General features: G+C 32.1%; 2 protein-coding genes across 4 annotated transcripts in view; one reads left to right on the top strand and one right to left on the bottom strand.

Moving 5' to 3' along the window:
- LOC130663803 (MATH and LRR domain-containing protein PFE0570w-like) overlaps window positions 1–19,082 on the bottom strand; it is a 42,627-nt gene extending 23,545 nt beyond the window's left edge. The window contains exons 1-2 of one of the 2 annotated variants that reach the window (XM_057463272.1): window positions 18,242–19,082; window positions 4,252–4,383 (exon numbers count right to left, since the gene is read on the bottom strand). In XM_057463272.1, coding sequence (XP_057319255.1) covers window positions 4,252–4,315 — 64 coding nt within the window. In that variant the 5' untranslated portion in view covers window positions 4,316–4,383; window positions 18,242–19,082. The remainder of the gene's footprint in view (window positions 1–4,251; window positions 4,384–18,241) is intronic. The other variant, XM_057463273.1, reaches the window with a different exon arrangement.
- On the top strand, window positions 2,372–15,684 carry LOC130663804 (uncharacterized). 2 transcript variants are annotated; one of them, XR_008989253.1, is made up of 4 exons: window positions 2,372–2,473; window positions 13,231–14,801; window positions 14,902–15,094; window positions 15,459–15,684. XR_008989253.1 is itself a non-coding variant. In XM_057463274.1 (3 exons), the coding sequence occupies exons 2-3, from the start codon at window positions 13,344–13,346 to the stop codon at window positions 15,460–15,462; spliced, it is 1,755 nt and encodes a 584-aa protein (XP_057319257.1). In that variant the 5' UTR covers window positions 2,372–2,473; window positions 13,231–13,343; the 3' UTR covers window positions 15,463–15,684. The 2 variants fall into 2 exon arrangements, 1 of the variants encoding a protein (XP_057319257.1); XM_057463274.1 differs by having other exon boundaries at window positions 13,231–15,094.
- Window positions 19,083–21,973: the final 2,891 nt, after the last annotated feature.

Below are 21,973 nucleotides of genomic sequence, written 5' to 3'. Positions count from 1 at the left end.
AAAGGTGAAAACACACAGAAATTTTGATGAGTTAATATCAACATTGAAAGGCTGCTCAAACAGAGGGAAGATTTTTCTCAATTTAGCCTTGAAAAATTTACAGCGGCTGCGTAATATTTAATGAGCGTTCAATGGAATTGAAACACGAAATAGTCATAAAAAATAAAACTATTTTTTATCATTTTTCAAGTGATAATTAAGCTATTTTGGGACGGGACTGATAAAAAATAAGGGAAATAATCGTCACCCTAATGTATATGAAGAGTTGATGGGCAGCGTAATAAAATGTCCTGGACCTATTTGTTTCTAAAAAAAAAATGGTCGTGGCACATAGAAACGCAGAAAACATGGAATGAATTTGATAAATGGTCTCATACAATACCTAACAAAGTACACTCCTCTCTAAGGATTTGTAAGAATGAGATGGATAAGAGGAGTTGAAGCATACAAGCATATACTGCACGAGGGATGTAATGGTTGACTCGGTGATTTGAAGTGGAAAAGAAAGGGGAGCGAAATGACGACCAAGAGGCGGATGGACCCAAACTCTATACGATATTTTTTCTTATTTTTTTTCAAGGTTTCCGCAGCTTCTATTCCTATCTAACATATACGGCAACTCTATTTCGTGCTATCAGCGTTGTAACATAATATACTCAAAAAATCCCAACGAATTTACTCGGTACTTTTTTTGTTATCACTTTCCAATAAATTTGAATATAATTCTCCGATCTGGGCTATGATGGAAAATGATAAAAAAAAAGAAAAAATGTATATATGTATGTAAAATATACAATACATAATAAAATTTATCGAACGATTGATTTTTATTTAAAAATCATTAGTGTCGGAGATTAAATTCCCGCCGAGATTCCAAATGAATATTAAATATTTACCGTTTGTTCATCTGCTAGATTTATTTTATTAATTTTTATTATATTTGCAAAAAATACATTCCATGCAAATATATTTTTTTTGTTTATCTTGGACAAGTTAATAGTGAAGTTAATAAATGAATTTTAAATATTCAAAAAATAAATAACTTTGTTTAATTGAAGTGGTAAAATAAATGGGTGTTATTCAAAGTTTCCGAGGTATTTCTACTCTCCATTTATATATTTAGGTGAATACTGGTGTATTATGCTTAAGAACCAGTGTTAATGAGAATTATATATCTAAACTGTGGAGAAAATGTCGGTACAATTGAGGAAATAATTTCTTGAGTTATTTAATTCACCAAAAAAAAAATAAGTTTCTAATTATTATTTTAATAATAATCCGTTGTAAATAATTTAAATATATAAATTCGTTTTATCTTGGTAAAATATGCGGTAAATAAAATAAATTTTTAAAATTTATGCGTGAAAATAAATTTATGAAATTGCGCTACGGATTTAAAAATTTTTAAATTATTTAAATAATAAATTTACATATAATTTTTAAAACTCAATAGTGTTAATAAAATATTGATGATTGAATCGCGGACATTAACATACTTTTAGTTCGAATAGAACGTTATCAAGAAAAAATGTATTGAAGTTATTTATAACTTTTCAATATCTTAGCGGGTGATTTCTTCATTCATTTAACTCCCGTTAATAATAAACGTATAATTAAAATAAAAAAAAAATTTCGTTAATTAACGTAAATATGTTTTTTGAATCTTTTATCCGTAAGGTTAAAAAATTAAGTGTACTATCTTACAATATGGCTAATTAATTTTTTGAAAATGTTGCAATTGTTAAGTATGAAGTACAAAAAATAACTGGAAAGAACAGTATGACTATTATGAAAAAAACAGATAAAAAATGAGAATTGTCTCTTGTAAAAGCTCGTGAGACTTTTGCGAGTTTGTTGAAAGAGTAGAGTGTAGAAGTGATAAAGAGAGACAGAGGAGAGAAAAAGAGAGAGAAATAGAAAGTGAACGTGCGTGTGACGTGTATCGACCAAACGCCACGAGATGGCGGAGGGTCCTCGGGTACAGAGGGGAAGGAAGTTGGTATCCCCTACGGAGAACGAGTCCACGATCCACGAATGGAATAGGAAGAGATGGCGAGAGAACACCACAAGAGAGAATAGAGCCTCAAAAGAGAGAAAGAGAGGCTGTGAGAATAAGAGGAGTTGCATAGTAACAAAGACGGGGTGAAGTCTGCTAAGTACTGTGACATATATATTTGTAATAGATATCTCCCTCTCTTTCTCTCTGATTTTTTTTTATTTTGCAATCTAGAGGTAACACAAAATGCATTACACTGTAACCCGTTACACTTGAACACTTGTCAAAACCGATTTGTTATCAGACGCATACGTGTGGATAAACTACATATAGATATTTATGAAAGTCAGTTGCTTTATCAACATTGTCATTCACCTCGAGGTAATTTATAATCGCGAGTTAAAATCACTCTGTTCTAAACCGTTAATTGTTGTTATTAAACTAATGATTATCATTGCACTGTAAAAAATAACCGGGGTAAGTCCAAGCGGTGTAGGTGTTAAAATTGGCGGTGTTAAATTTCAACACCGAAAGCAGTGTGAAAATAACGCCGCCGCCGGTGTAAATATTCTGTACCGGTGTTAAAAAAAATTCTCCGGTGTAAAAATAACACCGCTGCCGGTGTAAATATTCTAAACCGGTATTAAAATATTTTACTTTGTGAACTGACATTTTTTGTGTTTTATTCTTTAAAGTTAATACTCCAAGCGGACGCAGTTTACACCGCTTTTACACCGATATTACTCCGTTTTTACACCGATTACCGTGATTTAACACCGGTATTTTTGACACCGGTGAATTACTCCTCCTACACCGGTGTAATTTTATTTGAATACCGGGCGGAGTTAAAATGAGTCCATTTTTAACACCGCTCATTTTACAGTGTGATAAACATAAAATAATAATTTGAATAAAAGGGTGACTCTCAAAGGCTCATATTCTGTTATCTAAAACATTAATTACGAGTGACTTATACATAACAGTAGAAAAATTTTAAATTGACACGTGCCGTTATTTAACTTGACCGATAATAAAATAAAGATTTTAACTAACGAAGGAAGCGGATAAACCTTTTGTTTATAATTAATAAACAGCTGTTTCAATAACTATTCTCGGTGATAATTTACTTTATGAAGTTAACTGAAGCTTGAACAGAAAAAATTACACCAACTTTACGTACATATATAGACATAATTTTTTTTAAATTGAAAAAATACCCTGCAATTCAGAGTAATACTGTCAAAAAAATGATAAGTTTTGTCAAAATTTTTCGGAATAGAAAAAATATTCTCAATTACCAATGGTATATATTTTACTCCGTAATATTATTAGGAAGGGTAAAAATAAATACACCACAGGGTAATTTTCAATAATTTCCAGAGGAATATTTACTGGAAAATTACCTCCGAGTCAGACGATACTAAATTAGGGATGAAATGAAATATTTTGATATTGATGTCAAAGTAAATATTAATTATAAATATATATATTTAATAGGAGACATATCATATTTTTACTGTACTATAAATTCTCTTGAATAGATTTGAATGCATGTACTCTATACCGTAATGATTGATCGTTGAATCAAGTGCTCTCAATAACATACAATATGACGTAACAAATGTATACAATATTATGTACATATACATATAAATATATATAGATATATATATATTAATGTATGAATCAAGGCAGGCAATTTACATGAAAATATTAGATATGTCTTTGAACGCGAAAATTAGCCGGCAGACTCACATCTCGGCTGCATAATAATATTACAATAATAATAATAATGATAATCACGGTGGCTTGGTAGTCCACAAGTAGATTTATATGCTTGGTAATTAGATCGGCTAATTTAATTTTACGCGAGCAATTTAGCCTATCAATATTTCACAAACGTGAATGGGAGGCATGATATACGTGTGATTTATCTTCCGAGCGCGTAATCTTTGGGTATTAGCATTAAATTCACCTAAAAATAACTTACAATGATATAACTTGTTCGTCAGTCATCATCCGATGTGATGTTATGGGATAAGTTTAGGGGTCCAGAGATAAAGAAGAAAAAAATGCCGTCAGAATGGCGGAAATGCTGGGCATTTTTATTAGCCCTCGTAAATCCCAAAAATTCTTGTTCTTAAACTTTATTTTTGTTCCTTTTTCGTAACTATTATTATGGTTACATTGCAATTTGGTATTGACAGTGAGTGCGGGTAGGAAAGCTAGGGGTTTAAGGGGGTGTACACACTCACCTCTGAGCGGTGCAGGCGGAGCCCTTTTAGGGGTGTCGTCCGCCGATGGCGTACGTTCCCTCATGTTGTCCTCGTATCGATGCCCTTAGCATTTAACCAAGTTAACCCACGAGTAGAGAGTTGCTTGGTTTTCTACATAAAAAATTACAACAAAGACAACGATAGTCTCGGTTATCAAAAATTATTTTAATTCAAGCTCTCATTAAATTCATACTCAATAAGGTCATGAAAAATTAATTTACGGATTCAGCTCTAAAGACTTTGGTTTACGTGCAAAATAATAATTTCGTAACTTTTTCTACCCCAGAAAATTTACATCTAGCAGCACTACGTAAGCAAACATATGCACATTAAATAAGGTAATTAAAAAAAAATGTAATTACAGTAAAGTTCTCTAAGTCGAGTAAAAATGAAAATAAAAACAGAGAAAATTCGTTAAATTTTTTAAAGAAAATTGATATTATCGGTGTCTTCGGTACGCGGTGTAGTGAGTGGAACGCGAGGGAGAACTGGGTGCTGAGGAAAGAGACCGAGAACGCAGAAACATGTAATAAAAAATAAAAAAAGTAAAGATGAAGAGTAAAAAAGAGTATAAAAGAAAAAGACGAATGCAAAGAGCATTGGCTGTGGCCCAAGCCAAACTCATGCTCTCTCTCCAGGTATACAGCGTGCCAAAGGCTTCGAGATTTAGTTACACTTCCTAGCCTCATCCAAAATTACCGCGTCTTAAATTTTAAACACCAACACCATCGCCATTTACTTTTTTTTTCTTTCACATTCATTTTTTTATTCTTATTAACCATTAACCATTAACCTTGCAACACCTTACGTACGATTATTGCATAACTTAAATTTAAACCGGAGCTTTAACGACCTTGTTTCATAATAACCTAATACGACAAGGAATTAACGGGTGTAAAATTAAAAAATATGAATAAATTTGATTTAAAGAATAAGTTTTTTCAGTTAAAAAGTTTTATATGAATTATCTGTTTTAATTTAAAAAACAAGGATGCATTTAATGGATGCAATTAAATTGAGAAGCACTGCACTGCCGTTACTTTGGACATTACTCCCCACACATTGAGAGTCGCTGAACACCCGCGGGTTTCAGAGACCCAGAGTGAGAGAGTCAGCGAGGGAGAGAAAAAGATTTACCGAGAACCTGGAGGAGCAACAGAGAGAGAACATGGATGGTGTCTGTGTGTTCTCTATGTGTGTATTGGAGAATGGAATAAGAGAGAAAAAGAGAGTTTTAGTTTCAATGTAGTAGAGGTGGTGTAGCAATACAACACACCAGCAACTCTGCCAGCAACAGAAGATCCTATATAATATACATTGAAACTACACAAGTTAGTATGTATATGTATATATATAGATATATAGATATGTGTAGGAGATAGTAGAGACCCTGAGACATAGGGACAACGATGAAGTAGAGGACAAACTAAGACTACGAAGAGTCTTCATTCTATCTATCTATTCAATTCCGTACTATGTCTAGGCAAGGTGGGCGTGCGAATCGCATCGTAACATTTTCCTCTTACCGCGGTCTATAAGTACAGTAGTACAGCATAAGTACTGTTACTCTCGGTTTTGCTGGATAAGAGAAACCGCACCGCATCGCGTTAATCCGTCAGTTGCTGCCATTGCATCGATGCCGAGCAACAAAATGGGAACTTTTGTTGGTGTTTTTTTTTTTTCTTATTTTTTGCGGATTTTTTACGCGATACTCTGTCAGACTCGAGGTCTGCAGCTCCACGCTAGGCATTGTCGTCTGTTAACGCGTATTTAATCCTTTAAAACAAGCCAGGTCCCCTAGCAATTTTAAATGTCACTGAGTTATTTCAATAATCCAATAAGAAAAGCCATTTAGAGGGTCAGATTTATTATTGAGAAGCTATCAACTTTTTTCTGTTTCTCCTGGCAAAGTTTTCCTCAAAAACTTAAGAAATTTAATAAAAAAATTTCTTATGATTTGTCTTTTTATTTTATTGTACTTTTAATCCGAGGTTTATTGCAGATCGTAAAGAATAAGATTTTAGTTTGATTGTTTTTGGCGCGTGAGAAATTTTTATCAATTGTCACTTTCGAGGTGTGAAAATTGAATAAAATAAATAAGTAATGTAAATAATAATAATAATAGTAGTGGGAAAAATAAAAGCTCTTGATACTGATATAATATTATGTTCCGTTCAATCTCAAACCGTAAACTCGATGCAATTCGATACGCATTTTTCGATATCTGATTTCGTAAGATCTGTAACATCTCAATAATCATTTTACAATAATTTATCTCGACGTGAAATTAAAATTTTTTTACTACAGTATTTATTATTAAGCATGAAAATTTTTTTAATTCAAATATGTATATCAAAATATAAATAATTATCATAAGTAAATGATTGTTTCTATTTAAAAAAAATTAATTTTCCGACAAATATTTTTCTCCTTCTAGATATCAAGTCTACGTTTTCGCAGTTCTGTGCTAAAAATCAAATAAATAATAAAAAAAAAAATATATATATATATATATACATAAATACAGTAACCTTTAAGTAGTCGCGCAAACGAACGTAAATACTTACAAAGGGTGTGAAACTCCCGAGGTATGAAAATTGAGATGAAAAAAAATAATAAATATTTTAAATTACCCCGAAAATATATTTTTTGAATAAATCTACTGATATTTCTCTAAACAGGAGATTAACAACTGAAAAACTATCACGAATTAACGAAAACTGCGACTCTGTAAGACTCTAAACTGCGCACGCGTGTTCTTTTTGCAATTCAAGCCGAAATTATTTTCAGTTTCAGCAAAAAAAAATTTTTTTTGTCCATGACGAAAAAAACATCTTTAAAAAAAAAAACCATATAAATTTTAACGAAGTCTCTAAATAATTAAAAATGCTTTTCAGCAGAATCATTAAAAGTAATTTTCGGGCGGAAAACATCCTGCGCGACTACTTGAAAGTTAATAAACACAACACGGCCAGCGAATAACGGGCTTCAAAAAACTTTGAGGAACAAAACGTTCTCTAGAATTATCCATCACACCGAACACGGCTCAAAATTTTTTTCTAACAAAATTTCAGTTTGCCCAATCGGCCCCACCTTTTCCCGTACAATTATTTTTAATTAAGAGTTAATATCTAAAAATAACAATAAAAAATTTTTTTTTCTAAGCTCTTAAAAATGACTCTTATCCCTTTCATTTTTTTAGTGTTTTTTTTTTCTCTCCCTCGTTTTCGCTCGAATGTACATACGTCTATCCCCACGTTACGTTCATATAGCTATCAAGTTAGTACGTGGCAGGCACACAAAACCCACCATACCGTATATACATAGCAAGTTCACACAGCTGTGGTCTACTCATAGCTCAAGCTCTCTCTGGTCTGCCCTTTTCGCAATACTGATCTTCCTACCGTGAAAATGAACCTTCGGACCCCATGGCATGGCTAAAGAGCCAACCAAGTTATTCCGTTCAATATTTTGTTCAAAAAGAACCAACCAAAAACAACAATGTTGAAAAAACAACAGTAAGTAGTTTGGTGTTTAGTACTAAAGTTATTGCTAAGTGATACAGTATTACAGACTTCTATATAGACTATAGACAAAGACATTAGTTCCTGTAGATATAAATTTAATAGTTACGGCTCTAGACTTCTATAAAACCTTTCGAACACTGGTTCGATAAGAATAATAGTTATTATAAGTCATGTGTAATCTCTTATTTGAATTATGGGTTTTCAATCTACAGTTAACCGGTGTCACTGATGGCTCGAAGAGAAAAGTTTGTTACTTTAGTACTAGACTACAAAACTCATGTAATTGAGTAATATAAATAATTTAATATAACTGTCAGAAGAAAATGGTCATTTATAAATCTTGTATGGTTCTTTTTATTTTATTATATGGTCTTATAGAGAAGAGCGATAATGAAAATTGACTGAAGGGATTTGAGAGTCTGGTTAGTTTTCTGGTTTAGTTGTTCAGATGAGAAGCAGGTTGAGGAGAAAAAGTACGGGCATTTCGGCCATTTGTCCAAGACGAATAGTCACGTATATCTTTCTTTGATAGTGGGGAGTTAAGCTACACTGCCACTATACATTTATATAGATGTAGATGTATATACATATATATATATATGATGTATTCGACTACGTACACTAGACGACTAGACAGTCGCATCAATAAATCAACAATATAGATAGACTTGTGCTAACGAGAGACAAACAATGCAGTAGACAACTGCAATATGATGCTTCAATCATAATAATAGGGGTTGATATGAGACGTTTGTAAAAATATAATATGTATAGATTTTTTACAATATCGATACTACCAGTTGAAGAAAAATACTTCATGTTGTTTAGGAAAATTCAGGGGTGGAAAAAATTTTAAATGAATTTTTCGGGGGTGGGGTGGAAGAAAAAAAATGTATAACGATTCTGTGAGGAAAGAGTATGAAAATATTTAATTTAAAAGTTTTTAGTTCATCCCGCGAGGAAGTGGATGGTAGATATAGAAAATGCTAACTCTTCAAATTTATTTCTTGAAAGTAAATTCTTTGAATTCTTAAAAATTTCTTTTTTTTTTTATAAATTAGTAAAAAAATTTGTAGTTAAATTGATACAAAAGTTAAATTATTTGTCTGCTTTAGATTGTTATGATTATGATGGCTGTAATGATGGTAATTTAATTGGGTGCAATTAAATGATGATCATTAGTCATTACATGGAAAAACTTTTAGCAGTTGATAATTTATAATTTTATTTAATAAAAAATGGAAATAAGTTATTTTGAAATGTACATAATTATTAAAAAGTTTTTAGAATCTAGTTTATTCACGCGAATCGATTAAATATGCGTGCAGCAACTAACTCATCCGCGGTGGCTTTTAATGTAATTCGAAATATTTAAATATCATAAAATCTCAACTTCACCCGCTGAAACTTTAGATCGTGGTTCGCATTATTGTGTCAAATTTATAAAGAATAATATTTTCTGAATGTAAATTCAATGTATTCTTATAATTTCATTGTTTTTCTTCATCTCATAAAAAAATTACTAAAATTATATCGTTCAATAAAAAATTTAAATAAATGAATCCAATTTTATTTTTACTTGAAATTTTCTTTAAATAATTTTAAAAAAATTGACTACGCCAAAGACTCCAATTATTTTTAGCAATAAGGTAAAATATACGTAATCTCATACATATTTATATACATTTATCTGTATATATATATATATATATATATATATATATATATATATATATATATATATTTGTATATAAGGGCGTGCCAAAAATCGATTTCTTTGCAAATATACCATCCGACCTTATCAACGTGTTCCTTTGTTATAAAATTTAAAAAATATATATTATTTGATAATGAATGAGATCCACAAATAAAATTTTAGATGGAAAAAAAAGTACACGGAAAAAAGAGCAGTTGAAAAATTACAGTTTCTACAGTGAAAACAGGCCTTCGGGGCAAAAATCTTTAAACATTGAAGCTTAAACTGTTATTTTAGAAATTTGTTATAATAATAAAATTTATACAATTTTAAGTAGCAAATTTTATAGTTTAAAATGTAATTTAGTTAGATAAATCTTTAAAGAATTATTTACTTTTTATTTTGAATTCTTGCTTTATTTAAAAATTAATAGTTGATGGGTGAAACTGTAAAAGTTGAGATTTATTGGTTATGTGTTTTTTGCTTTTTGAAATAATACCTCTTATTTATTCATAACATGAAAATTACACTGAGTTATCAATTGTCGCGAATGATGAATGATCTGAGAAAAATCACAGCTCACACTGTAATTTTTAAATTCTATATCTTAAGAAGAACACTACTATACAGAATAGTAATATTAACGATCGAAAATAGAATTTTAACTAATTTTAGAATAAAATTCAAAATTATAAAATCTGTTTACTATAGAGAGCTCTGGATAATATCGAGTTTGAAACTGTAATATTTGTAATGCCTGGGATAAAAATTTAATTTTTACAGTTTCAAAGTCGCACCGCTTTACTACTATACGAAACTGTAATAAATACAGATATGAGTTCAATTTTTCAACTGCTCTTTTTTCCGTGTAATAAAATTAAAACCCGCCAAAAGTCAATTTGTAAAAAATTAATTCTATTAAAATCCAAGACATTGAAAAAAAAAAAAATTTATAAGATCATTAAAAATATACTGAATGTAAAATAAAAATAAAGTTTTAATAAAATCAATTTCTTTATATTTTTATGCGCCAAATATTCGATAAAAATAAATTGATAAAATTTAATTAAAAGGAAATTATCATTTAAATTCTATATATAACATATTTATAAAGTTTACATTTTTAATTCCGCGAGCTTATCATTTTTAAATATACATATTTTAAATTACAAACGTAATATTGTTAATGGGTTAATAATGAAAGCAATCTATTATTAATTTTCATTTAAATTAATTCTGTAAAATCAACTTGACATCTCGACAATACAATTAATAATATCCAGACAAATTAAATTTTTTACCTCGTATCCAAGTTAATCATTTAACTCTGTAAACATCTTTGCTGTAAAAAATTTAATTCAATCTTCACTAAAATTTTTTTTCACAAAAAGGAACACACATTAAAGACCGCAGAGTAATTATCCTCGAATAAATCTGACAAAAACACAAATGCACGAGATCTTTAAATCCTAGAATTAAAAACTCATCTGCAGTAATGTTCCTCCGGTAGATTTAACGATTTTTCATGTCAGTAAATAAAAAATATATTTTTCACGGCAATAATTTTTATCAAGTACCCAATAGATATAAAAAATCGTAAAATTTTTTTCTACGATTTCTATAAATGTTATGAGATAAATGGAATTTTTACTTCGTACCGACTGTTAATTTAATATAGACATAGAATACGACAAACTTGACGGACATCCGTCCGTTTTGTGGTCTAACATAGCATTACACGAGAAATGTTACTAATGCCGTACGACATCGTAGCAATTCGATATGAACTCAATATACACGTACACGTATAGTGTACCGACATATAGAAGACAGAACTGTACTGAGTACTGCATATATGTCTACACACGAATAGCCAACATTGCAAGCGTGTCCAAGTTACACTTGTACATAACATATTGTCTTTGTCTAATATACCATCAGCGAGGAATATCTTGCGACTTACGCTTGAGTAATACAGTTATACCTTTTATTTTTATGCCACCATTCCCATTCAACTCATTACATGTAAATGAGATTTAAATATCGAACATAAGAGGTAAAAAAAATAAAAAACCCGAGACAGCTTTCTATTTTTTTTATTATCTTCATTCTCCACTTTTATATTCTTTATTTTTTACTTCCACTCTGTACTACTCTCGGGGATTTCTTCTTTTATTTCTCTGTTCTTTCACTATTTGAACGCGGATGAGACCGTCGGGTAGCTGGGCTGCGAGAAAGAGAGGGAGAGACAGAGAGAGTCGAGGGTACTGTGCAGTGGTGTGTTGGAGCCGAGGGATGGAGGCGGTTTCCCTCTGCTTTACCTCTGCTCCTATATACACCATCACCAGCACCAGCAGCATCAAGAGAGACTTCTCTACTATTTCCTCTCCCTTGTAGCACACCCGCCACTCGTATCGTGTAATCCAGCTAGCAGCTAGCCTGAAAACACGCGCCTTTGTCCGTAGCTGCCCCAGGTCTCTCCTCCCCCGCTCCACCCTTCTTCTATCCGGCAAACTCTAGCCGTCTCTCGCCTGGTATTTTTCCAATTGCATCCCAATTTTTATTTACATTTTATCAATATCAACATTGGTGTCCATTCATCACCCCGAAATTTACCCCAAATCGCTACCCCTTCTACTGCTCTACTCATTATTTTTTTTCCCAGCACCGCTAATTGCCAGAAATTGAACTTGGAAACAACAAACTGCACTATGATTATTTATACGTAACGCATAATTTGCTAAAAGCAACTGCATGATGATGGAACACGACAAACAAAATCTTTAGCCGATTAAATGTTAAGCGCGATTTTGAATGTAATGAAGAATGGGAACGTTGATGTGTTGTGTAACAAGAGGTCTTCTCTTTATATATATACTTAACTGCTGTATACTGTAATGTTGTGTACTACTGTGTCATAGATGTATGTAGTACATGGATACTTTACTTATTGCTATTATTATTATCACTATCATTATCATGTACACAGTAAGAGTGTACTGCAGCAATGGACTGTGCCGGCTTTGCGAATAAGTAAAGCTGGGATGCCAACTTTAACGTTATGTTCTATTCGTTCGACCAACTTCTTTCTCTGTATGAGTTATATTACGCGACGCAACGTTCCTTCAGGCGTTATGTCTATGTACATTTTTACATTACATATATATATAGATATATGTATTCATGTGCTATGTACTGTATATATTGGGAAAATGGATGACTTTGAGCTTTTTCAGACTGACCTATTTATGTTATCACTCTAATTTATTTATTTTGTTATTCATTTTTATTTTTATTTCATATTTTATTTATATATATATATATGCGCATACGTGTAGTAATATCTCGGACATTTGAAAAAAGGGTAATTAATAATGTAATTTAAATATTTATTAAGGGGTTAGGGGTAGTCAGAATTTTCAAAAAATCGATTTTTTTTTTTTTGCATTTTCTTAAAGTATAATATTTTAAAAATATTGTGTGAAAATTTGAAGTGAATCCGACAAATTCTTTTCGAGTTATTTAACAATGACCAAAGGACGCTCGGGTGCTACGTGGCATTCGAGAGCAGGTAGCTAGAAACAGCTGCAAGCAACCGACCTTTCGGGTTTCATTGTCATGAATATCTCCCCATTTTAATGTATTTATAATTATATATATATATATATATATATATATATATATATATATATATATATATATATATATCCTTCTACATATATTCACAATTTGTAGGTAGTACAAGAACTGAAAAATAATTTTTGGTTGCCAGTATACCTGTAGTCGTTGCACTGATCAGTCGATAGTTTTGTGATAAATTATTTCTCAAGTGAATTAAATTATTAACCATGGGACGTGATTCTAGAAAGGTTTCAAGAGAACTTCGGAGTTCTGAAAAAATTAATAAGTCGCGTTCAGTCAAAAGAAAGAATGTTTTTAATCCGAAAACAGCCGAACGTGATGAAAGTATTCAGAGTACATCTTCTAAAAAATTAAAACAAAACACTGAAGATGATGTACCTGAAGACAGCAGTACTGAATTTCGAATAATAAATTTTATTCAGGTATTCACTGCAATTTCTGCTCTTATAAAATGTAAAAAATGTGATGGAAATGTAGTGTTTCAAACAGCAAGTACACGTGGGCTGGGATTCAAAATTGTAGTTGCATGTAATAACTGTGGAAATGAATATATTCCTTCCTGTTCTTTCGTTGGGCATTCTTATGAAATAAACAGACGTTTCATTTTTGTAATGAGAATACTAGGAATAGGATACGAAGGATTGTGCAAGTTTTGCGGCCTGATGGACATGCCGTCTTTTTTAGATAAATCTACGCATACAATTTTACTGAAACAGATTTTGAATTGTAGTAAAGCCGTCGCAGAAACCTTCATGACGAAAGCTGTGAATGAAGAAAAGCAAGCAATGCCAACAACTGAAAATGAAGATATAAATCATCTAACTGTATCGGGAGATGGAACCTGGCAAAAACGGGGATATACATCGTCATTTGGAGTTTCTTCTATAATTGGCTATTTTACTGGAAAGATTCTTGACATAAACATTAAAAGTGCATATTGTAAGCTATGTGAGTATTGGAAAAAAAAAACAAATACTGTTGAGTTCGAGGAATGGTATCAATCGCATGAAGATGTGTGTTCTGCTAATCATCAAGGGTCTTCTGGGAAAATGGAGGTGGATGCGATGGTCGAAATGTTTTCGTATTCTGAAACTAAATATGGAGTTAAGTATGCCAACTATATTGGTGATGGTGACTCCAAGACCTATTCAGGAATTATAAAATCAGATCCTTACGAAAATACAACTGTAAATAAAAAGGAATGTATAGGGCATGTCCAAAAGCGGATGGGGAGTCGATTACGTACGCTGAAGAGTAAACAAAAAGGTCTTGGTGGTCGAGGTAAGCTCACAGGAAAATTAATAGACAAACTAACTGTGTACTATGGTTTAGCAATACGCCGGCATTGTGATTCTATTGAAAATATGAAATCTGCTATAATGGCAACCTTTTATCACTACGGCTCGAGTGATGAAAAACCGAATCATGATATGTGTCCAAAAGGCGAAGAATCTTGGTGCTCTTACCAGCGCGCTGAAGCAAGAGGAGAGCTTGATACCTTTTCTCACGATTATTCTCCTTTACCTTCTGATGTTTTAAAAGCTATCAAGCCTATATACGAAGATCTTAGTAATGAAAATTTACTTTCAAGATGTGTAGGTGGATTCAATCAGAATAATAATGAAAGCTTTAACCAACTAGTATGGAAAATATGCCCAAAAACGGTAAATACTAGTTTTACCATCGTACAAATAGCTGCATACGTTGCTATGTGTATATTTAATGAGGGTATAAATTCATTATTAGTCTTGATGAATACACTAGGACTTAATTGTGGGCCTAATTCTCATCGGTATGCAGAAAGAATGGATGCTGCACGTATCAAAGTAGCAGATAAGCGCGCTAATGATAACACCCGAGAAGGTCGATTGCAACGTAGGCACCAGCAAATCGATATTTTGGAAGCTGCTATGTCGGCTGAAGAGCTATTATATGGTCCAGGAATAGATGACTCAGTGTAAGTTATTAAATAATTCTTATAATTCGACATAAATCCATAGCAAAACTTTAAATGCGTTTTTCTCAAAACTATGTTTTCTGAACTGGTGATCACTGTAACTTAAAAACTGCTCGGTAGATTTCAATAAAATTTATTGTACTTTTGAAATACATTAAAAACTCGTGCCTGATCGAAGGATTTTTTTTTTTTTTCAAAATTTCGATTTTTTTTTAACAATAAACTGTCGGTTTTTTTCTCGAAAATTTGAAAAAAATTTCCTGAGGCCGCCATTTTGTTAATTTCGAAAAAAAAAAAAAAAGCTTCGATCAGGCACAAGATTATCTATTAATAAAACTAATTTTTCTTGTCCGATTGATTTTAGATGAATCTCCAAGGACTTATGATGATCACCGCAAAGGACTTCGGGAGGAACGGGCTCTACAAAAACAGCGATAACTTTTTGAATTATTAATTTTTTTTTTTGAAATTTTCGTGAAGTCAAATCGAAACGTGTTCTAATAAAGCTATGTTTTTATTTTTGTCAAATAAAGTAATTAACTACAAAAAAAAAATTATTGAAAATCATCATTTTTTCATACCCCTGAGTACCCCTAACCCCTTAAATAAATAGTAAATATGAAGCAGAGCTCTTTACTTTCTCCATACGTAAATTAACATGCGCGGCTTTTATTTTAATTCCAAGATTGTAGAAATTTTATTTAAATGTTTATATATTTATTTTGTACCCATTTATGATTGAATTTTATTTGTATTTACAATAAAGTTAACCGTGAAATTTCAAATTACTGTTACGATCGGCTTTAATTTAATTTTTTTTTTATTTTACAATGAAAATAATTTTTTGTACCGAACACTCAGTTTAAAAAAAAATCAGGATTGAATTAAATAACTTTCAATCAAATATTAACCATTGACTATAAAATAGATATAAATAATAATTTAGTGCATTGAGGCGGTAGTTGATCGGTGATAATAAATTACATGTAATAATCTTTAACGACAGTAATGAATTAGTGATTGTTTATTAATAGTATCAATAAACAAACACTTAAAGTAACTGCAAGGGTGTTAATTATCCACGTAATTATAATTACTCATGAGTCTTTAGCGGGTACACAGTAACCAAAGTTATGTTAAATAAATATTACAAACGCGATTAATCTTGTCAGTGGGTTGACCTTAATAAGAGTCCATTACATATATAATATATATGTATAAATATATAAGATGCAATAGCAATAGCTCGAGTATCTGTATTATATTATATCAGTTGACTCGAGAAGAATTGGTGGTCAACGCCCGGTCATAATCATAAAATTTTAATTTATATTTTATTGCCATTAGTATTTTTGATTATCCATCAATACAATGCGATGTAATATATCATATATTATATATACACGGAAAAAAATGATCATATAAATTGAGAACGACAAGTAATTTAATGATAAAGTATGTGCCTGAAAACCAAAACGTTTTTCGCATGAGGAAAAAAAATTGGAAAGTCAAAAATCTACTGGATGACGAGATTTTTGAAATGTTTTGTATATAGATTACTCAAATTTTTTTAATTTTCGTTGCATGAAAAATTCGATCTTCAAGTACATGATCAAGTGATCAGTAAGTACTATCATTCTAAATATTAATTCTTTAATTTATTATTAAAACGCGAATAATTACAGGATAAGTATCAAAATTTATTGTCTGTAACGGATACTTAAAAAATTGACGACATGTATTTTAAAATTTATTATTTGGAATGTTCAAATTTCCCATATTGACACCCAGGTTCCGGGATATAATTTCGAACACTAATTTTTAAAGTTTATTTTTTTCTGTGCAGTTTTAAAATTAAAAACCGCCAAAATTAAATTAATAAATATTTTCATCAAATTGATCATTCATTTGATAAAAATCAGCAAATTATTTATTCTATTAAAATCCAAGATATTGAAAAAAAAAATTGTACACAAAAAAAAGGATTTCTTGGCGCAATAATTTTTTTTCCCACCTCGAAAAGTTTTTTCTTGCTCCAGGAAATTGTGTTCGTATTTTATAATGTAAAAATGTTCTTGGATCAAGAAAAAAAAATTTTTTTATCCATAATAATGATAAAATAAAATATATAAAAGAGCTGATATGAAAACCGTTGCACGAGCCAAAATGTACGTGTGATTCCGTTGAAGAAGGCGACCCGAAAAGGTAACCGCCGGAATCCCTGACTTACTTTTTTTCACAAACTTCATGTGTTCGTAACAAGTAATTATACAAGTACGTACGTACATGATACTCGTGCGATATATAAAGTAAAGATAATTGCGTTAAAAAAAATGAAATAATCAAAATAATAGTAAATGACAAATAAAATATAAAATTAAAAAATTAACGACTAAACATATTTACAGACTTAAACCAACAACCTACTCGTAAATCCTGTAATGAGGGCGATGCGAAGACAGATAAGCGGTAAAGCAGGCGGAAGCAGCAGAAGAAAAAAATAAAAGAAGTTTATAAATAAAAAAATAATATCAACGCGTCATCTAAATTATTTTTCATCAAGATTGATAGCGTGCTCATGCAACAATCGTACGGTACTGATTAACTACATGGCTCTAACTTTTATTTCATATTTTTATTCAAACTTTAAATTTTATTATGCTAATAGAAGAGGAAGATTTGCCGTAGACGAGTTACTTTAATTATTTAATTGTTATTTTCTTTATAAAAAAAGTTTAAAGGTGATCAGCGATTACTGATTAGAGATCGATTGATAAGATTCAGGTGGTCAATGAACTTGAATAATTATTTAATGGCCTAGCGTATGCACTGATATGTGTACTATCATTTAATTTATGTATTGTCGTGTATGTAATGCAATAAAATATTATTTAACTGGGCATTGTGCCAGAGGTTGAGGTTTTTCGTCAACGGCTAGTCAACCCGGAGGATCTAAGTGCCCATGCCGTCGCCAGGTATCAGGTTTGGATACTAAATTAATAACAACAACAATAACAATCCTAATGATAACGATAAAAATTACGGATATTTAACAATACTCGGTAATGATAAATTGTCCGCTGGTAAAAAAAGCGGGATTCAAATTGTAATAAAATAACGATAAATAAAATGCATTATTAAACTTACGGCATTTTCTTTGTCATCACAAGTCATACGAAACGATCCTGATTATTATCCTTTGGTTGAGGTGCAATTATAATTTAATTAATAATTTTAAAAATGTATGGGTTTACAATTGAGCGGCTGCTACTCCAAGTGCATGATGATCGGTGTCGAAATCTACGAGTGGGTCATGTGTACAAAGTTTCATCACAATCACATGAAAAAATAATTAAATTTTTTTTTTTGCAGTTGACGAGCAAGAGGTTGAAGAAGGTCTTGCTAGAGTGAAAAAATAATCGATTACTGTTCGAGTTATTTAAATCCAAGAAATGGAAAGTGATTAGACGTTCACAGTACACTTGGTGATAAACATTGTCTCAGCATGTGAACACGTTTTTATTAATTTTTACACTGCAATGTTTTGACCGTAAGAATACTGGCCACGATGTTGTAATGTAGCACACATTTTAAACACGGATGCAGAACACACACTTGCTTGTATTTATGTTTAATTGCAATAAAAACTTTGAATCAAAATAATAAATGGATTTGAATTAAATTTAGACAGCACTTATTTTTAAATACAACACTGATGGAGTTTTAAAAATTTAGTTGTATAAAAAATGAGTAATTATTTTTAAGAAGGGAATTGAGGTGAGTGGAGAAAATAAGAATTTATGATTTGGAGTAATTACACACACGAGCACTGAGTAGTGATGCTGGAGGATGGAGATTGGATGGAGATAGAAGAGGAAGGTGAATTGAGCGCTGGTTACTGGTCTTGGGCTCTTATTATTATTTATATTGTTTACTTGCTCGACAGACGGACTTGTTCGATGCAGCAGAGTTTTGTGACTGAGCATCGAAAGCTGTGTAAGCCGTGCCCCGTCAATGTGCAGGCTTGCCAACCCAACCCATAGAAGATGGAGGTTCTATTTTTATAAGATGGCGGCGCAAGCGCGGGGATTTGAATATTTACCGCCAAATAGTTAACTAGCGGGTGAGCACGAAGATTAAAGCAATTGGGTCGATCTATTGCCCCGAAGGATGAAGAGCCGATGGATAAGACTTAAATTACTATCGGTGGATAATGAAACAGATTTGAATTCCAGCGGGAAATTGTCGCAGGTAGAATGCATTCTGAAATGCGCTGCGAGAAGCTGTAGCGTAGCGCATTTCGAAATGCAAAATTATTAATTATTCTGATTACTTGCGCGGTAAATTTAAATGATGGAAAAACAAATTATTAAAAATTAAAGAAAACTGAAAATCGTACGTCAAAACAAAATGACGGCAGAATATGATAGAAAAATATTTACAAAGTTGAAAAAAAAACACTTGAGTGTTTGAACAAACCTTGGTGGGGGAATAATATGCAGAAGGGTGTCTTAATACACTTGGAGATTTAAATTAAATTGCTCCAAGTGTATTGCAGCTAAAAAACGTCACTTAACTGCTATTTCCCACCAGACGATGCCAAATGATTCCGCTTAGGAACTAGGAAGATATCAGCATCAGCAACACTTTACACTAGCACTGAACCCTTAACACTTTACACTACCACTAAACACTGAACACTTAACTACGCCATAGACACTTTGTACAATTTAAATTAATAAAAGATAAATTTTACAATCACTGCACAATTTTACATGACGCCACTGCGATACTGTTTCAATTCAAATGTAAAGAACAAAGAAGGATCTAGACTAGTACTGAAGTTGTCGATGATACTGACTGCCGCTATCCAACCGCCAGTTGGTACCAAGCAATCGAATTTTCAATTCATCGACCGCCCCCACTTTCGCAAAAATTTGAACGTTGAAAACAACAACACGTAGTAGCGCCAACTGGGCGCGAAATTTAAAAATAGAAAGTTAATAATTTTATTAAAATTTATTTTTGTCGATAATTATATTACATTAACTAAAAAATATACTCGAAATATTTCATTTTCATCAATAATTTATAAATAATACTTGCTACTTGCGCTGTAAATTTATATATTCGAAAAATAACTTATTAAAAATGGGAGAAACATTTAAAATCGTAAATCAAAATAAAATGGCGGCAGGATACAATAGAAATGTTTGAAATATTAAATAAAGAAAAAAAATACATGTTTCGTACAAACTCGTACTGCTACTAGGCTGCACTTGCACGGCCTGCTGCTGAGCTGCAGCGCACAATGCACTCACGGACAGATGAGGACAGATGACAATTTCCATGTCTTCTCGTGAAAAGTGGCCCGTAACTTTGCTCCTGTTGGGAATAACCCAGCACAATATGAACGTTTTTTGTTCAGTATAGTGGCCTCTAGTAAGAAACACCCAAAAAAGTCCAAAAAAAAATTTATTTTTCGAGATCAGATCCATATGAGGGTGGGTGGACATGGGTGGACATTGCCGGAGATGAATATATGATTCTAGATGAAGAGTGACCCGTAACTTTGCTCCTGTTGGGAATAACCCAGCACAATATAAACGTTTTTTGTTCAGTATAGTGGCCTCTAGTAGGAAACACCCAAAAAAGTCCAAAGAAAAATTTATTTTTCGAGATCAGATCCATATGAGGGTGGGTGGACATGGGTGGACATTGGTGGAGATGAATATATGATTCTAGATGAAGAGTGGCCCGTAACTTTGCTCCTGTTGGGAATAACCCAGCACAATATAAACGTTTTTTGTTCAGTATAGTGGCCTCTAGTAGGAAACACCCGAATAAGTCCAAAGAAAAATTTATTTTTCGAGATCAGATCCATATGAGGGTGGGTGGACATGGGTGGACATGGGTGGAGATGAATATATGATTCTAGATGAAGAGTGGCCCGTAACTTTGCTCCTGTTGGGAATAACCCAGCACAATATAAACGTTTTTTGTTCAGTATAGTGGCCTCTAGTAGGAAACACCCAAAAAAGTCCAAAGAAAAATTTATTTTTCGAGATTAAATCCATAATAGGGTGGGTGGACATGGGTGGACATGGGTGGAGATGAATATATGATTCTAGATGAAGAGTGACCCGTAACTTTGCTCCTGTTGGGAATAACCAAGCACAATATAAACGTTTTTTGTTCAGTATAGTGGCCTCTAGTAGGAAACACCCAAAAAACGCCAAAGAAAAATTTATTTTTCGAGATCAGATCCATATGAGGGTGGGTGGACATGGGTGGACATTGGTGGAGATGAATATATGATTCTAGATGAAGAGTGACCCGTAACTTTGCTCCTGTTGGGAATAACCAAGCACAATATAAACGTTTTTTGTTCAGTATAGTGGCCTCTAGTAGGAAACACCCAAAAAACGCCAAAGAAAAATTTATTTTTCGAGATCAGATCCATATGAGGGTGGGTAGACATGGGTGGACATTGGTGGAGATGAATATATGATTCTAGATGAAGAGTGGCCCGTAACTTTGCTCCTGTTGGGAATAACCCAGCACAATATAAACGTTTTTTGTTCAGTATAGTGGCCTCTAGTAGGAAACACCCGAATAAGTCCAAAGAAAAATTTATTTTTCGAGATCAGATCCATATGAGGGTGGGTGGACATGGGTGGACATGGGTGGAGATGAATATATGATTCTAGATGAAGAGTGGCCCGTAACTTTGCTCCTGTTGGGAATAACCCAGCACAATATAAACGTTTTTTGTTCAGTATAGTGGCCTCTAGTAGGAAACACCCAAAAAAGTCCAAAGAAAAATTTATTTTTCGAGATTAAATCCATAATAGGGTGGGTGGACATGGGTGGACATGG

This window comes from Microplitis mediator, chromosome 2 (assembly GCF_029852145.1).
Source record: "Microplitis mediator isolate UGA2020A chromosome 2, iyMicMedi2.1, whole genome shotgun sequence".
NCBI lineage: Eukaryota > Metazoa > Arthropoda > Insecta > Hymenoptera > Braconidae > Microplitis > Microplitis mediator.
This window is presented reverse-complemented; position numbering and strand designations above follow the sequence as displayed.